We start from the raw sequence: 19,406 nt of genomic DNA on the forward strand, positions 1-19,406 counted from the left end.
TGTGCGAGAGAAGGCTAGTTGGTCGGTAGTTTTTAAGATCTTTAGTGTCGCCTTTTTTGTGCAGGATAATAACATTAGCACTCTTCTAACTTGATGGTATAGTGTTGGTTCTTCAACATTTCGTACAGAGTTTTGCCAATGCTTGTGTGTCTTCTCCACACTAATAGAATTTCTGCTACGATATCATCCACATGTCATCTGGCCCTGGAGATTTTTCATTGTTCATTGACTTCTTGTGCTGCCATGTCCCTCCTCTTGCTTAGCAGATGTTTGGTTTCTTGAATAAGCTGTCTGAATTTCCTTTTCTTTTGAAACCAACCACCTCGTGTGCCTTTGTAGCTACTGCATCACTAATGTCTTCATACATTATATGCATTTCATCTTGTCAAAACCCAAAGTTATTTTACTGACCTGACAGTTTCCACCATCTTGGGCGATGGCCATCTTCAGAGTGATGTTTTTGTCTGCAACTTCTGTTTACCAACAGAGGGCGCACCAGCGCCCAGAAGTGGGTCGTATATGTGACTAAGATGATGGGCCCCTCGTCTCTGTTCATTGTGTTCGGTGCTCTCTTCCTTATCCAGGTGGCTTCTCTGTTTTTTGGGGGGTTGGGTTTTTTTTTGGAGGGGGGTTGTTGTTGTTTGTTAAGTCTCTTTTCTTTTTACCAACTAGCACCCACATGCTCTCATCAATAATATTGTATCTCTTATTTACGCCAGGTTCATCTTTTGGGTTTACACTACTAGGACCACTGACCGCATATTTGGTTGATGTGTATGGGTGGCGCGGGGCTCTGTTATTTCTTGGTGCTATTAATTTCAACATAACTGCTTTGGGAGCAATATTAAAAGATCCTGAGCGACCGGACAATCTGTTAGTCAAGAGAGATAAGAAAACATATGAGACTATAAAAGACAAAGATCATGAATCATATGAGACTATAAAAGACAAAGATCATGAATCTGGTTTTGAAAAGTTCTGGAATTTAGTCGTCCAAAGTTTAGATATTACGCTTTTTAAAGAAGCAATGTTTATTAGAATCCTTGTTGTTTGTGCAATAATGCGATTTACCCAGATGGCATGGGTGATATATCTAGTGCCCAATGTTATCAGTAAGGGCGTGTCAAGTTTGAGTGCATCTCTCATCTCTACTACGGCTGGTATTGGTGTTGGTGTAGGACAACTTCTGCCAGGAATTGTTACCAGTGTGACGAATAATTATCTATCAAGCAGGACATTGTGGACAATAGGTATGATAAATGATGGAAAGTATGCTTGTCAAATGTTATAGTCCATATATCTACCTCGAGTCACCGGCACTAGCTTTGAAGTTCAGCGTGTTCTGCGTTAGCTTAGCGTTACTTGGTGAGTGTAAATACTTTTACGCGTGCGATCAACGTGCCGCATATGTACACGCAAGAAACAACGCTAAGCTAACGCAGCACACGGTGAACTTCAAAGCTAGTGCTGGTGACTCGAGGTAGATATATAGACTATAGCTACATTCTGGGCATTTCTTTATTGTTTTAATTTACCTCATAAGCTACATGAAATGCTACCGACTCCAGCTACCGATTATTGTCTGTCCAATTAACTTAGACACCCAGTTTTTGTTACTTATTTGAAAAAATATACACTTTCAAAGAAAGTCATGAAAGAAAAGTGTTAACATTCGCTGAGACCTAACGGGATTTTTGTGTTTCCAAAGCATTGAGTGAGAGTTTACCAGAAATTCTATTGAAATTGGAAGGGTTTTGTCAACACTTTAAAAATAATCTGGTAGAAGTTGGGCACCATTATTTTGGAAGATCTCATTATACAGATTTGTAGGTATGGTGATTTTGGATAGTGAATGGATGAATAGTAATTAATTATACTCCTCACCAAAAACATTTGATAAAAATGAAAAATATAATTCAGGTCATAAAATGCAGACAGTGTTTCTTTGGCATATATTTATTCTTAGTAAACACAGCCAAAAAAGAAAGTCTCCAGTAGTTCCATCCCCATTTAATCAGTGTCTGATGAGTTTATGGCAAAATAATTTATATAATAGTTTTCTATACACTTTCCTTCAAAGGTTGATACCAAATTTGATATCAAAAGTTTAATCATCGTGAGCATAGAAACCGTTGTTTGGAAATTCGCGCAATTTTAAAAATGACATAGGGAATTGTATCACGTAGCGTAAACTTTTTATATCAAATTTGGTATCAACGTTTGAAGGAAAGTGTATAGAAAACTATTATATAAATTATTTTGCCATAAACTCATCAGACTCTGATTAAATGGGAATGGAACTACTGGAGACTTTCTTTTTGGCTGTGTTTATATTAACTCAGTGATCCCAGCTATCCCTCAACCAATTACAACAATTCGGCGCGGAATTTGAATCTTCTTCTGTGGATGCTTTTGGCTTGGCACAATTCTAAGAAAATACAAATTGTATGCCATATGAATGTTCTGATGTTATTGGTGAGGAGTATAATTCACAATACACTCCAAACGCATAGTAACTTGCCCTATCATTTGTTATAATGCACCAACTGTGACATCTTTTGAGTTATAGAGGTTGTGCATGAAATTATTGATTGGCTCCAAACAAAGGATTTGAACCGGTGTCCTTCACCGAAATCATGGCACAGTGTAGTCCATTCAATCAAATATTGTCATCAACCTATTTGATCGTAGTGTATTTGTTATGTGTGTGAGACGACCTCTCGCGGTAGATTGCAAACATGCTTTTGTTGAATGCATTTGAGTAGACTGCCATTGTAGTGAATTAGTAAAAGGATCAAAGAAAAAAGGGTGGAATCACTGATCAATATGCATGATTACAATGTTCAAACACCCCTTACTGTAAATAGATTATCCCATCAAAAGTTTCAAGTCATTAGGAATATTCGGCTGCACCCAGATATCTTGCTGTAAATTGGTCAAAATTGAATAAAAGTAGACAAGGAAGAATATTTTTTATCGCTTTACTAATAATTTCTGTTAGGTCTGACCGTGTTTAGCCACTTTTCTTTCATGACTTTTTGCCAAAGTGAAAACTTTTCGAAATATATCCTAAAAACCGGGTGTCTAAGTTATTTGGACAGACAATAGGCTCGGTGAGTATACGTTCTATTAAGCTTGGCAAGTACCAAACAAGTTAAAGACGGAGTAGCATACCAGTCCTCGATTAACTATGGCATCTCTGTTAGGGAACAAACCAAAAAGATCGATGACGTCCTATAAACGTAACTAGTTTCGTTTCTCAGCCGACCCCCTCCCTCCTAGAACTTGGTCAGTTCCCTCGGATCGCGATGTCCAAACAGTAGAGGCGCGTGAGTGTTGCTAATCTTCGAGTATCGAGTTTCGAGTTCGAGTATCGAGTTTCGAGTTGCAATTTTCGAGTATCGAGTTGAAATTTTCGAGTATCGAGTTGAAATTTTCGAGTATCGAGTTGAAATTGTCGAGTATCGAGTTGAAATCTTCGAGTATCGAGTTGCAATTTTCGAGTATCGAGTTGAAATTTTCGAGTATCGAGTTGAAATTTTCGAGTATCGAGTTGAAATTTTCGAGTATCGAGTTGAAATTTTCGAGTATCGAGTTGAAATTTTCGAGTATCGAGTTGAAATTTTCGAGTATCGAGTTGAAATTTTCGAGTATCGAGTTGAAATTTTCGAGTATCGAGTTGAAATTTTCGAGTATCGAGTTGAAATTTTCGAGTATCGAGTTGAAATTTTCGAGTATCGAGTTGAAATTTTCGAGTATCGAGTTGAAATCTTCGAGTATCGAGTTCAATTTTCGAGTATCGAGTTGCAATTTTAATTTTCAATCTGCTTTTGAAGTAGGCTATAGGATGTCCCTCTCCGACATGAAGAGAAAGCACAAATGTTTAACCCTTCTCTATCCAATTTGTTATTACGTTCTCCACGGAATTCGTAAAAGCCCCGGTAAAAGCACACTAGTTGTTCATAAAAGGGGTAGGCCTACTAGTGGATAGGTATTAACCTCGGGGGTATTACCCTCCCGAGTAGGCCTACATTGATACCAGAATGACTAAAATTAGACTAGGGTTAACTTATATATAAACCGGGATATATACACGTTACCATTATATTAAGGGCTCGTGGATAACAAGAAAAAAGGAAAATCTGCATCAGAAAATTCAAACTAGAAAATCGTTCATTTTAGCATACTTCAAGTTTCAAACTCGAAAACCTGCAAAATGAGCCTACTTCGAGTTTTATACTCGAAAATCTGTAAAATGTTTAATTTTAGAGTTTCATTTATACCTATTATAATGAAAAGCAAACTACTTCACATCATATTAGATTAACCCTACTCTAACGCAGGGGATGCATGGTACCGTGGTATCCAACTCCCCTTACGGATGACTTTAACGTAACCCTAAAACGCTTTTATTTAGTTTTAGCACCCTCTACTTTTTATATAGCTCGAAAATCGTTCATTTTGGCATACGTCGAGTTTCAAACTCGAAAACCTTTAACATGAGCCTACTTCGAGTTTTAAATTCGAGAATCTGCAAAATTTTAAATGTTCGAGTTTCATTCATACCTCATAATGTAAGGTAAACTAAATTTACTTCAGATCATTAGATTAACCATATAGTCCAACGAAGGGGTGGTATCGTGGTATCCAGCCCGGGATCCAACACCCAACAGATAAGTTTACCGTAACCCAAAACGCTTTTATTTAAGCTTTAGCACACATTTCTTTTGTGCATGCGCATGTGCGAAAAATGTATCATTTGTAACAGGAAAGTTTAACTCGAACTTCGTTCATTTGAGCGCATTTCGAGTTACAAACTCGAAAACCTGCAAAATGAGCGTTCTTCGAGTTAAAATTCGAAAACCTGCAAAATGATTAATATTCGAGTCTCGTCCATATTTACTATATATGAAAGGCAAAATACTTCAGATCAATCTAGATTAACATTTGGCCTAATAATATGTGTTTACCACTTTGATTAAGGGCCGCATGTGCGACAAATGCATCATTTGCAACAGAAACGTTTAACTCGAACTTCGTTCATTTGAGCGCATTTCGAGTAACAAACTCGAGAACTTGCAAAATGAGCGTACTTCGAGTTAAAAACTCGAAAACCTGCAAAATGATCAATATTCGAGTGAAATCCATATTTACTATATATGAAAGGCAAAATACTTCAGATCAATCTAGATCAACCTTTGGCCTAATAAAATGTGTTTACCACTTTGATTAAGGGTCGCATGTGCGACAAATGCATCATTTGCAACAGAAAAGTTTAACTCGAACTTCGTTCATTTGAGCGCATTTCGAGTAACAAACTCGAAAACCTGCAAAAAGAGCGTAGTTCGAGTTAGAAACTCGAAAACCTACAAAATGATCAATATTCGAGTGAAATCCATATTTACTATACGGTATATGAAAGGCAAAATACTTCAGATCAATCTAGATCAACCTTTGGCCTAATAAAATGTGTTTACCACTTTGATTAAGGGTCGCATGTGCGACAAATGCATCATTTGCAACAGAAAAGTTTAACTCGAACTTCGTTCATTTGAGCGCATTTCGAGTAACAACCTCGAAAACCTGCAAAAAGAGCGTAGTTCGAGTTACAAACTCGAAAACCTACAAAATGATCAATATTCGAGTGAAATCCATATTTACTATATATGAAAGGCAAAATACTTCAGATCAATCTAGATTAACCTTTGGCCTAATAATATGTGTTTACCACTTTGATTAAGGGTCGCATGTGCGACAAATGCATCATTTGCAACAGAAAAGTTTAACTCGAACTTCGTTCATTTGAGCGCATTTCGAGTAACAAACTCGAAAACCTGCAAAAGAGCGTAGTTCGAGTTAGAAACTCGAAAACCTACAAAATGATCAATATTCGAGTGAAATCCATATTTACTATATATGAAAGGCAAAATACTTCAGATCAATCTTAGATCAACCTTTGGCCTAATAAAATGTGTTTACCACTTTGATTAAGGGTCGCATGTGCGACAAATGCATCATTTGCAACAGAAAAGTTTAACTCGAACTTCGTTCATTTGAGCGCATTTCGAGTAACAAACTCGAAAACCTGCAAAAGAGCGTAGTTCGAGTTAGAAACTCGAAAACCTACAAAATGATCAATATTCGAGTGAAATCCATATTTACTATATATGAAAGGCAAAATACTTCAGATCAATCTAGATTAACCTTTGGCCTAATAATATGTGTTTACCACTTTGATTAAGGGTCGCATGTGCGACAAATGCATCATTTGCAACAGAAAAGTTTAACTCGAACTTCGTTCATTTGAGCGCATTTCGAGTAACAAACTCGAAAACCTGCAAAAGAGCGTAGTTCGAGTTAGAAACTCGAAAACCTACAAAATGATCAATATTCGAGTGAAATCCATATTTACTATATATGAAAGGCAAAATACTTCAGATCAATCTAGATCAACCTTTGGCCTAATAAAATGTGTTTACCACTTTGATTAAGGGTCGCATGTGCGACAAATGCATCATTTGCAACAGAAAAGTTTAACTCGAACTTCGTTCATTTGAGCGCATTTCGAGTAACAAACTCGAAAACCTGCAAAAGAGCGTAGTTCGAGTTAGAAACTCGAAAACCTACAAAATGATCAATATTCGAGTGAAATCCATATTTACTATATATGAAAGGCAAAATACTTCAGATCAATCTAGATTAACCTTTGGCCTAATAATATGTGTTTACCACTTTGATTAAGGGCCGCATGTGCGACAAATGCATCATTTGCAACAGAAAAGTTTAACTCGAACTTCGTTCATTTGAGCGCATTTCGAGTAACAAACTCGAAAACCTGCAAAATGAGCGTACATCGAGTTAAAAACTCGAAAACCTGCAAAATGATCAATATTCGAGTGAAATCCATATTTACTGTATACAGTATATGAAAGGCAAAATACTTCAGATCAATCTAGATTAACATTTGGCCTAATAATATGTGTTTACCACTTTGATTAAGGGCCGCATGTGCGAAAAGTGTATCATTTGTAACAGGAAAGTTAAACTCGAACTTGGTAGAAATTGGCCTACTAACAAAGGGGATCTATTCATATTCACAACGACCATTGATTGCAATTTATTCCGTGCTTGAATAGATCTAAATCTTTCAGGGCGGACATTTCATGGGTAGGACATTCAGTCTCATTACACCAGTAAAACGTGTAGTCAAAGGTATAGAGAAAGTGATTGGCTTGAAACATCGACCATAATGTGGAATAAAGTGACATTTTTACCTTTCAGGTAGTGATTCCACATTGGTGTTGTGTGATGTGCAGTAGTCTGCATACAGAAGGGTTACGTCTGATCTTACGATTGATTGCAATGGCAGAATCCCATAGGAATCAATTGTAAGATCGATCGCAACCCTTTTGAGAAACAGCCCCTGTTACATTTTTTCCTTGCATAGCTTTGCATGTTGTAGCCTAACACAATAAGTGATATGTGGAGCTTTAGATGTGTAATGTTTTACTGAACTTAACTTTTATAAAATATGTAAAGTGGAATGTTGCATCTAATCATTGTCTATTAGTATTAGTACCACTGATCATGCTCCTGAGTTGGAGTAGAAAAAAGTCGGGCAACTGACCCGCGGTTGGGTGAATCACATCTTGCACATGATATAAATTCTAATGTAACCCCTGGAGGTAACCTTATTTACTGGATGATTTATATTTTAAGTTGATGTTGTTTACGAAAATGTGTTTTTAGTGAATGACTTTAATAAAAGATAATTATTAACTCTAATCTGCTGTGTTTAAGTTATTTCTATTTTTCAATTGTGCCGAAGTTAAACACGTAAAATGAGCGCAGAGGATGTCCCCAACAGCTAAATGAAAGCAAAGAGTGCTAAAGAAAGGCGTTTTGGGGTCACGAAAAATATCCGTTTATAGAGGTAGATAACATTTAACATTTTGCAGATTTTCACATTTTTAAAACTCGAAGTAGGCTCATTTTAAAGGTTTTCGAGTTTGAAACTCGAAGTATGCCAAAATGACCGATTTTCGAGTTTGAGTTTTCTGATGCAGATTTTCCTTTTCTCTTATCCACGTGCCCTTAATATATATAATGGTGAATGTACATTTAAGTTAACCGTAGTCTAATTCGGCCATTTCTTGTAACCTCTCACGAAGAGGGGATGTTTGCCAACCACCCTCAGATTTTCAAAGTCTGTGGAAATCGTCGTGAGTGGCCTCCACCCCTTTACCATGTTTACCAAGGGAAGATTCTTTATAGGCCTTCCCGTTTTGCATCAACATGAGCGCAAAGGATGTCCCCAGAACCCACAGCTATATAAAAAAGAAAGTATAGGGTGATAAAGCTTAATAAAAGCGTTTTGGGGTTACGGTAAAATCATCCGTTAGGGGGGTCGGATACCATGATACCTCCCATTCGTTTGCCAAGGGTTAATGTAAAACTGATCTGAAGTAGTTTGCCTTGCATTATGATAGGCATGAATGAAACTCGAAAATTGTACATTTGCAGATGTTCGAGTTTAAAACTCGAAGTAATCTCATTTTAAAGGTTTTCGAGTTTGAAACTCGAGTATGCCAAAATGAACGATTTTCGAGTTGGAGTTTTCTGATGCAGATTTGCTTCTTTTCTCGTTATCGACGTGCCCTTAATATAATGGTAACATAAGTTAGCCCTAGTATAATTTATCCATTAGTTGTAACTCTCACGAACATAACTAAGGGGATGGGTGTTTGCCACCCGCCCTCAGAATGTCTATTGAAATCGTCGTGAGTGGCATCCACCCCATTTACCCGAGGGGAGAATAGGCCTACCCTGTTTTTGCAACAAAATGAGCGCAAAGGATGTCCCCAGGCCCCAAATAAAAAGGTAATGGGTGCTAAAGCTAAATAAAAGCGTTTTGGGTTACGGTAAAATCATCCGTTAGGGGGTTGGATACCACGATACCACCCCTGCGTTATAGTGTTAATGTAAAATGATGTGAAGTATAGTAGGTATAAATGAAACTCGAAAATTGAAAATTCTGCAGGGTTTCGAGTTTAAAACTCGAAGTAGGCTCATTTTGCAAGTTTTCGAGTTTGAAACTCGAAGTATGCTAAAATGAACGATTTACGAGTTTGAGTTTTCTGATGTAGATTTTCCGCTTTTCTCGTTATCGACGTGCCCTTTTTTAATGGTAACATATATAATATAAGTTAACCCTAGTCTAATTTAGCCATTATTTGTAACACTCACGATGGGGGGGGGGGGCATCCACCCCCAAATTTGAAATGTCTATGGAGGTCGTCGTGAGTGGCATCCATCCCTTTACCCGAGTGGAAGGTTTTGTATAGGCCAACACGTTTGGCATCAAAATGAGCGCAAAGGATGTCCCCAAACCCCACAGCTATATAAAAAGTAAAGGGTGCTAAAGCTTACTAAAAGCGTTTTTGGGTTACGGTAAAATCATCCGTCATGGGGGTTGGATACCACGATACCACCCCTGCTTTGGACTAGGGTTAATCTAAAATGATCTGAAGTAGTTTGCCTTACATTATGATGGGTATAATGATACTCGAACATTGAACATTTTGCAGGTTTTCGAGTTTGAAACTCGAAGTACGCTCATTTTGCAGGTTTTCGAGAACTCAAAATGCGCTCAAATGAACGAAGTTCGAGTAACTTTCCTTTTGCAAATGATACATTTTTCGCACATGCCGTCCTTAATCAAAGTGGTAAACACATATTATTAGGCCAAAGGTTAATCTAGATTGATCTGAAGTATTTTGCCTTTCATATACTGTATACAGTAAATATGGATTTCACTCGAATATTGATCATTTTGCAGGTTTTCGAGTTTCTAACTCGAACTACGCTCTTTTGCAGGTTTTCGAGTTTGTTACTCGAAATGCGCTCAAATGAACGAAGTTCGAGTTAAACTTTTCTGTTGCAAATGATGCATTTGTGGCACATGCGACCCTTAATCAAAGTGGTAAACACATATTATTAGGCCAAAGGTTAATCTAGATTGATCTGAAGTATTTTGCCTTTCATATACTGTATATAATAAATATAGATTTACGAAGTTCGAGTTAAACGTTTCTGTTGCAAATGATGCATTTGTCGCACATGCGGCCCTTAATCAAAGTGGTAAACACATATTATTAGGCCAAATGTTAATCTAGATTGATCTGAAGTATTTTGCCTTTCATATATAGTAAATATGGACGAGACTCGAATATTAATCATTTTGCAGGTTTTCGAATTTTTAACTCGAAGAACGCTCATTTTGCAGGTTTTCGAGTTTGTAACTCGAAATGCGCTCAAATGAACGAAGTTCGAGTTAAACTTTCCTGTTACAAATGATACATTTTTCGCACATGCGCATGCACAAAAGAAATGTGTGCTAAAGCTTAAATAAAAGCGTTTTGGGTTACGGTAAACTTATCTGTTGGGGTGTTGGATCCCGTGTTGGCTGGATACCACGATACCACCCCTTCGTTGGACTATATGGTTAATCTAATGATCTGAAGTAAATTTAGTTTACCTTACATTATGAGGTATGAATGAAACTCGAACATTTAAAATTTTGCAGATTCTCGAATTTAAAACTCGAAGTAGGCTCATGTTAAAGGTTTTCGAGTTTGAAACTCGACGTATGCCAAAATGAACGATTTTCGAGCTATATAAAAAGTAGAGGGTGCTAAAACTAAATAAAAGCGTTTTAGGGTTACGTTAAAGTCATCCGTAAGGGGAGTTGGATACCACGGTACCATGTACCCCTGCGATACTCGAAAATTTCAACTCGATACTCGAAAATTTAAACTCGATACTCGAAAATTTCAACTCGATACTCGAAAATTTCAACTCGATACTCGAAAATTGCAACTCGATACTCGAAAATTTCAACTCGATACTCGAAAATTTCAACTCGATACTCGAAAATTTCAACTCGATACTCGAAAATTGCAACTCGATACTCGAAAATTTCAACTCGATACTCGAAAATTTCAACTCGATACTCGAAAATTGCAACTCAATACTCGAAACTTGCAACTCGAAACTCGATACTCGAACTCGATACTCGAAGATTAGCAACACTCGAGGCGCGTAGCCCCGACATCGAGGCGCGTAACGCCGAGACGTGAAGAGGCGCGTAGCGCCGACATCGAGGCGCGTAGTGCTTGTGGTATGGTAGTAGTCAGACCTCATATAAATTACTTGTGCTATTGGGCAATGGCAGAGAGGCTCTATACTAGAGCTACCTCCCTCCCTGTCAGAAACGTAATAATGAAATGTTGAAAATTTTGACATAATAATAATAATGACACATTCTTCAGACCGATGTTTTTGTACAAACGTAATCGAGTATTTTACCCCTCCCCTAAACGAAACTTTCGTTTATAAGACGTCATCGGTCTTTTGGTTTGTTCCCTTAAAGCCATGCATTATCGGTTTCCTTAAGGCATGGGGTATGAGCGATGATGGCGATGAAATAATTGAATGAGTGTGATATCTAATATATCTTACGCCAACGCTAACGTCTACGCATACGTCAGTGAAATCGAATCAAAACCACTCTAAACTGTGAATGATTATCAATTGATTTCACTGGCGTACGCGTAGAAGTCGCAGGATCACTCGTTAATCAAGCCTCAAAACAAACCTTAAATTCCGTAGCGAATTTACTGCCCTAAATGACGTTTAGCATAATATATCCCTCTTAATGGCGTAATGTACTTTTGGAATCATAGATGGCAAAAACGAGATTCTCAATATCGTTATGGGCGAAAATGGACCGTAATTGTCAATGAAATGTCGACATCACTATCTGGTAAAATATCGACCCTTTTATGACGTGTTTATTAACGCGGTTGCGTAGCATTTTCATATCCGGGACAGAAGTTATAGTCTGCGTAAAAACCGTAATCTCTAAAATTCGTTTCTTCACATTTTGTAACACTGAATTTACTCCTTTGTGTCTATAGGAATAACAATAACCTCGGTGACTTTGGTCATAGATGCTTTGGTGGATTCCTACGTTGCGATGTTGATCCTAGGAGCATGTCAGGGATTGGGGAGTGGAATGATGGTCGTTACATATAGAGTGGTTCTATATGATGAATTTGGGAAGGAGCGACTGGTGAACTCCATGGGATGGGTACGAGGTATTGGTGGATTTAGCCGCGTGATTGGTGGCTTTTTACCAGGTGTGTAAAATGTTACTTTAAGAGCGTTGCTTAAAAGGGCATTTCGTGATCCACAGCCTCATCCCCACTTTTCTCAAAAAAAGTTGAGATTTTATATCACTGGAATACTCTGGCTACATAATGTTTATGTACAAAATATTTCTTGCAGATTAATTCGTTTAGCAAAGATATCGCGAAATTTGAAATTCGTTCTGGTGCAGCAGAACGAAATTACAACGTATTGTCTAAATCATGCATAACTCGCAAACGCAAAATCGGAATCAACTGTATTTTTGGGAATATGCTTTTTTCGTGGATATGTACTGAAAAATGTCATAAAAAGAGGATGCTAGGATCACGAAATACCCCTTTAAGCTGAATTTAACACTAAAACCCTTGCGACAAGCGATTTGCCGATCAACACATGTAAAATGTATTCGGTATTCTAATGGACTGCACAGTGTAGAATGAAAGAAGTAGTCGAAACCGGCGAAGGACTGCACGAAAGAAGCTGCAAAACGTTAGACGTCACTGGCTTCTATGTATGGACGGCCGATAGCATCAAAGACGGCTAAATTATCAGATTATACGCCTAACATTGGATGTCCAAGATGCAATTTTGGGCATCCAAGATTGCATCTTGGACGTCCAAGATTAGACGTATAATATTTTTTGATGCTGGCATCTATCCATATGTATGGGCCGGGGTGTACTCGAATAAGGGCATGTTTTCCGCAATATACTCGGTAACGTTATTTTTGGACATTGTACCCCACCCACACTCCTGATGTCGCTACGCACAAATGGTGGCGGTGGTTCTTGTACTGTACTTTTTACGTATTTTCAAACCAAGATAGTCTTTATATAGAAAGATTTCAACTCTTGATCTCAATGCAAAAATATTAACCTCCGTAATGATTAGCTGTTACTACTACAGGCTTCGTCAGCGGAATGACCCGATCGAGTACTCTTGAAAATAATGTGACATAATAATAATCGGATCATACACCTTTGGCAACTTGTAGCGCCCTCCATCCCTGTTCAGAGATGCCTGATTGGCCCTGACGTAGATGGCCTCGTTAACACCTCTATTGAACCACCGACTCTTTCTTTCTAGAGGATGAAATCAAAACCTGACCACCGGTTCTTTCCGGTCGATTGTTGATATCATCCCTAAGGTTTATGTCGGGGGGGGGGGGGGGGGGTCTATGAATCATCGGGCTCCCCATCCAAAATTCGGACCCGTCCACGTCAAAGCACTTCCGATTTACAGTCGAGATCTGAAAGCGATTCTACTTGTGCGACTTTGCTGGAGAGGAGGACAGTTCTCTGGCGTTTCTGGATACATCTTCCGTGATCTAAGCTGACGGCAGCTTAGATATCAAAATATATCGCAATCCAATACACACGGACTAATGTCTGCATTTTTCTTCCAATCACCCATTACTGGTGTACGTAATCCAAACCACAGTTCCAGGATCTGTGTCCAAACCATATTTCACCGTACATAGTCTGTGATCACTAACCTCATGCTGTATGTGACTGAAGAAAAGCAACAAATAACGCAAGCTCTCTATAAGTGAGACTCCCCTCAACGGGTTTTCAAACAAATCAACAAGACCAAGAGCGTTAAATCAAACTCTAACAGGGACAGTACTGATATATCCAAAGGACAGATTGTGCTACCTTTATCAAAGGAATTTCATAAACGATTCGCAAATCTTTCTACAATGTGGTATAAGAGTGTCGTTAAACCCTGGGATATTGCGCCAAAGGACAAAACCGAGAAAAATACGTCACTGGTCCGGTGTATATGATTCTATGACGGGGCAGACCACAAGAAGAACCTGCCACAAATCATATATCGGAGAGACTGAACGTTCTCTCAAGACCAGATTTCTTGAACATAGACGTCCCAGCACAACTTCGTCCGAGGTTTCCAAACACATCCACCTTGAATCGCCGCGCAGTCGCGTTGACCTGGACGGCCGGGTCCGACTTTTGGATGGAGCCCGATGGTTCGAGAGATGCGTTGAAGTTACGGTTACCAAAGGTCTATGTCCCGATTATTACGTCATACTTCGATCGGGTCATTCCGCTGACGAATTTTTCTATTAAATACAGATTAACTTTCATGCTAACAAGGTAGTCTTTCCTTTCCCCGAAATTCCTTTCAGTATGTTACTGTTTGGTGTAAAATAACTGATAACATTCAAGATTTACATAATACTTTTCATATTTTTGTATCCCATAGGTTGGATATATCAGGTGACCAGCAGTTATCATTGGTCCTATGTGATACTTGGTGTCATACAAGCCTTGGCCGTTTTTATTCTTCACATCGGCAGAATATTCTCTCACTGCGCTGGTTAAAACTCTATGATAAGATATTTAGCTATATAAATTATGTAAAAGTATGTAATATAATTGTGGACATCAGTATCACTCTATTTCATATCCGTGATGCTGCACGGTTCATCTAAATATTAAATTACAGATTTGTAAACTTACAAATGGATACAGTAGCTATGAAATCCAATCATCTTAAATTACTTCCACAAAATCCAGGTACTATGATAGGTAAGTGTAGAGAAGCAAACGGGAGCCTTAAAGGACAGGTCTATTGCAAAAACAAGTTTATCTCTATTCGAAGAGAATATTACACAAGTTACAAGTTGACACTCGTTGCGATTTTTTTATGCGTATTTCTCCTGAAAAAGGAGAAATTGTGTGGGTAAAGTTCAGCCTCGTACGTGTTCTTCCCCCGTTTGAAGCGTACGTGTTCTTCCCCCGTTTGGCTGATGACGTAGGTAAACGAAGCGGACACTCTCCTCATGTAATCACGATCACTTTGACAAGTTTGACATTAGCAATAATGAGTTGTACTATTATTTACCATAACAATGCTGCATAACAATATACACACTATTGTTCTCATTTCGGAACAAAGCTCACACAATATTGTTACTATGTAATATTTCATCCAACTGAAACTATAACATTGCAATATACAGGGAAATCAGATACATAAGTTTGTGGACTTAACACGGTTTATATGCTAGTCTCAGATGAAATTCTAAGCTCAAATTATGTATTTATTTTCAGGCCTAATATTTCTCATGATATTGATATACATATGAATTGTAATATCACAATAATTTAGTACTAATATATAAAAAAGAAGCGGCTGATGATATGTTTAAAAACCATAAATTTGTAATACTTAATTTAGAGTTTTTTCTATGAACAACAACAGTATACGTTCTGTCCATTGAGAGCGTTTATAGTCCCTTTTCTCAAAGCGGGCACATCTCATTTCATGACGTCAGCGTTTTTCTAGGCCAAATCTGACTCGTTCGTAGGAACTCACCGCTTAAAGCCATATTATAACATTTGCTGAGGAGGACACCCTCACTGACTTTTTAAAAATTCCTTTTTTACACGATTATATTGTACTTTATTAAACCAATAAACCCTGCAAAATCAAGACTCTAGGTGTTGTAATTTTGTCAAAATCCGAGATTTTGAATAAAACACCGGAACCGGCGTCTTATTATTACCATGGAATTAATATTTGAACGCATACACGATGTAACACACAGTACTACGTACACGGCGTGCGGTACGGTGATCTACACAACAAAGGGTCGTACCATAGCATGACCGAAGGAGTGGTACGTGTTAGCGACATATGCACTGGTAGTAAATTCCCATTTTCTTTGCTTTGCCCGTGGTTGTTCGGCTCAAAAATAAAAGGGGATATATCTGACAGTAAAAACTAACATTTTATGGCAAAGAAATGCTAATCTATTTTGTATGAAAATGTTATAATATGGCTTTAAGTTGGTTTTTTTTCTCAAAAAAAAGGAGTAATTTTCATTGTCCTCATAATATTAGCTTGCCAATGATATGATGTTGTTTTTGCAATAGACCTGCCCTTTAATGGGATACATCGTCCACACCAGGTAAAGAATTATTTTGTATATGCAGTAAACGAACCAATGAAAATTCGACTTGCATCAAACCACGTTTAAGAACTGCCCGCAGGCTGCTGAGAGTAGCTGCTATTACAAAGTAAGCTGAACTTATACTCGCGCTCGGTGAGCGATTGGTTGGTTAAAAACCAATCATTGGCTAAAAAACTATCGCTAATAGCTCAGCGATATAATTAATTCAGCTATGAGTTGTCTTTCAAAATATCCAGCCTAAATCATATTATTAAACTTCGAGTGTCTCACTGTCGGACTGTCGGTATAGAATAGAAACCTCAATGACAATAAGAGCACATAGTTGCATATTGAGATGAATTGATTTTATTCCTAGCTATCATTATGAAAAACAAAATACAATCTGGTGGTGTAGATTCTTTTGAAATTCTATTTAAGATTATAAATTAAACACGTTAAATACTTGAATATATCCCGTGATTTTTGGTATTTTGTTAAAACCTATTGCTTGACTTGCAGTTGAATATATGTGTTGAAAGAATATGGTAAGCTCCTATCTGCGCTTTGAACTTACAGTCTGTGCCTTGAAAACAAAAACTGACAAAAATCGAATTTCCTTAAACTTGGCAACGTTGAAGATGCGTAATTAGCTTATAATAATAATAATAATATGATGAATGGCAACGCCACATTCGTAGTGAAAAAAAAAACGTGTCTTTTTATTGTACAGGTGGTGAACTTAGCCTGAGTCGCTCGGCCTATCTCCAACAAAATCGCCATGCGTAGCTGTTGAAGAACTAGTAGATTCGCCCTATACTGCAAATTCTGACACGAAGAGGCCCATTATTGTTGCAAAAAGAAATCCCGCGAGCCGGACATAGATTCGCAAATCAGCAGTATATTCTAGAGTTTTTGTTGAAGATTTAGCGGCCTTAAACACAATTAGATGTTTGCAAGTGGATGCAGTTCGCGAGGGTGTGACGTTGTCACTTCAACCGCTGTAACCAATTGGCACTCTTGAATCATTAGACGTTACGTGTTCATATAAGGAAATCTAATCCTGTCTAAGGCCTTAAAAATGTTTTTTTTATTCCGATTTTAATATCAAGTTATATATATAATCAGTGGCGTAGCCAGGGGGGCCGGTCCCCCGCTCATAATGGCCGTCGGTTCATGCGAGGCCGTCGGTAGATGGAAGGTGTTGGTGAAAAAAAATGGGTGATCAATGGACTAATAATTTACTTTTGATTATGCACGGTGGTGAAAGAATAAATGGAAAATTGTATTAAAAATTATGAAACCAATTGAACTATACATCAAATGAGTTGCTGTCGGTTGCTATATAGCGCCTGATATATCCATTTGTTTTGTTGGGTTTTTTTTTTGCTCTTAACTTTTTCAAACCATAGAAAAAAATTGGGGCAACCTTTCACAACTTCCGTCGGCAAAAAATATTTCCGTCGGTACATTTACAAGTTGTGCCCCCCGGTTCCAAAATCCTGGCTACGCCACTGTATATAATGGATTAGATCAAACTTCTCAATCTGAAGGAGCTGTGGATTCATTACCCGATTTTCACGTTACGTGAGCATGGTGAGGGACAAAAACTATAGTTGTCACATTCTCCTGTATGTGAGTCGACTCAAAGTGCAAAATGTGACGTCTTTTCACTTCAATGGTTACTCTTTCCATGTTCACTATCTTGTTGAAATTTGCGATTTAGGTACATGATAACTCAATAAAATACAGCATCTAAAGATAAGGGAACAACCCAAAAATTCGATGAAGCCCTATAAACGAAAGTCCTTTCGTTAATGGGGGAGGGGGTCAGAACGTCTGATTACGTTTGTAAAAAAATAGTTAAAACATCGGTCAAAGTTGATCTTTTTTAAGGATTGAATATATCATTTTCAAATTTTAGTATTTTCCGAAGTATGATATTGACATTTTACAGTGGTTTCTTCAAAATGATTTCAAATCAATATGGAGTGCAATACTCGCAACCTGCAACGTCATGTAAGTTCATTTTTAAAGCAACTGTCCCTGCAAACACATTACTTTTAAAAACCCTGAGCATTCCATGTTCTTTGACATCCTGTAATTGATCACTGCATGTGACACAATTAAAACACATGTATTCTTTTCAAATGAACATGAAATTGTTTCTTTATTATTTGTTGTTAAGACTGTTTTATAACAAATTATTCATGCAATCGGGGTAGAAAGCAAGTAAGGCACTGATGATTTGGAATAAATTGATTTTTGGAATTTACTTACATGTAGCTTAATCCAGCCTATTTATTATCCCCAAGAAATATGGTCAAGTTGAACTCATGTTGAAGCTTCACTGAAATACTATTCCAAATTGTCAATGTATTTAAAATATTACACCAAATTATTATCTATTCCAACTGCGATGACACCTCTCAGTTTCCAAGAGGTATTAGAATGATTTGATGAGACAAGTGCCCTGTTCAATTCTTAGCAAATCAATGCTATCTTGATTACATGTTTATTTGCTCCATTGCATTTACACCTCTGACAGTGAATGGAATTTGTCCAGCATTATGCCACAAGGTGTAGCTGGAATATATATGGTCCACAACTTATAAGTTCCCACAAAATACTTTTTTAAATAAGTCGAAAAATATTTTTAAAAAGGAAAAAGACATGTATTTGTTTCACCCCTGTGTACCAATTTATAGCGGGGTGGGGTGGGGTCATCGAGTAGGACTTGAAAAAAGTTTTAAAGAGGGGGTCATCACACTCATCGGAGATATTCGACCTCAGAAACGGGCCATCATTTCAAAAGTTTTAGTGCCCCCGAGAATATTTCATAATACTGATGACTGTACTGTAGGCCTACTGATGGTATTCTAATCAAAAATGTGTGGAAAAACTAATCACTAGGCCTACCTTGTGTTGTAGGCCTACTTGTTATAAATTAAAATAAAACAGCTATTAGGCCTATAACTTGATTTTCTGGGCCAAGTTATTCGCAAAAATGAGACGTACCTCAGGCTACACAAGGTGCCAACATCTCAAATTTTCATCGGCTCCACCCTACCCACCCAATGGCACCCATGTACCTTTGGTCTACCTTTGGTCTCTTATATTATTCTTACATAAAAGGGGGAATCCCCGCTTGCCTGGAAAACTTACTGTGGACTGACTTTGTCTGGACGAACCCAAACATGTGAGGGTAGGGCCGGGGTGTACAATTTATACCGTATTGGCGCGGATATAATTCGCCATTGCTGATCAACAGTAAGAAGCAGTG

The 19,406-nt window shown here is 37.8% G+C and overlaps 1 protein-coding gene across 1 annotated transcript in view; it reads left to right on the forward strand.

The window, feature by feature from the left end:
- LOC140142350 (monocarboxylate transporter 2-like) overlaps positions 1 to 14,552 on the forward strand; it is a 32,297-nt gene extending 17,745 nt beyond the window's left edge. Inside the window, exons 4-6 of the mRNA XM_072164319.1 lie at positions 720 to 1,250; positions 11,979 to 12,200; positions 14,434 to 14,552. Coding sequence (XP_072020420.1) covers positions 720 to 1,250; positions 11,979 to 12,200; positions 14,434 to 14,552 — 872 coding nt within the window. The remainder of the gene's footprint in view (positions 1 to 719; positions 1,251 to 11,978; positions 12,201 to 14,433) is intronic.
- Positions 14,553 to 19,406: the final 4,854 nt, after the last annotated feature.

The sequence above is a fragment of the Amphiura filiformis genome, chromosome 20, assembly GCF_039555335.1.
Source record: "Amphiura filiformis chromosome 20, Afil_fr2py, whole genome shotgun sequence".
In the NCBI taxonomy this organism is placed as follows: Eukaryota; Metazoa; Echinodermata; class Ophiuroidea; order Amphilepidida; family Amphiuridae; genus Amphiura; species Amphiura filiformis.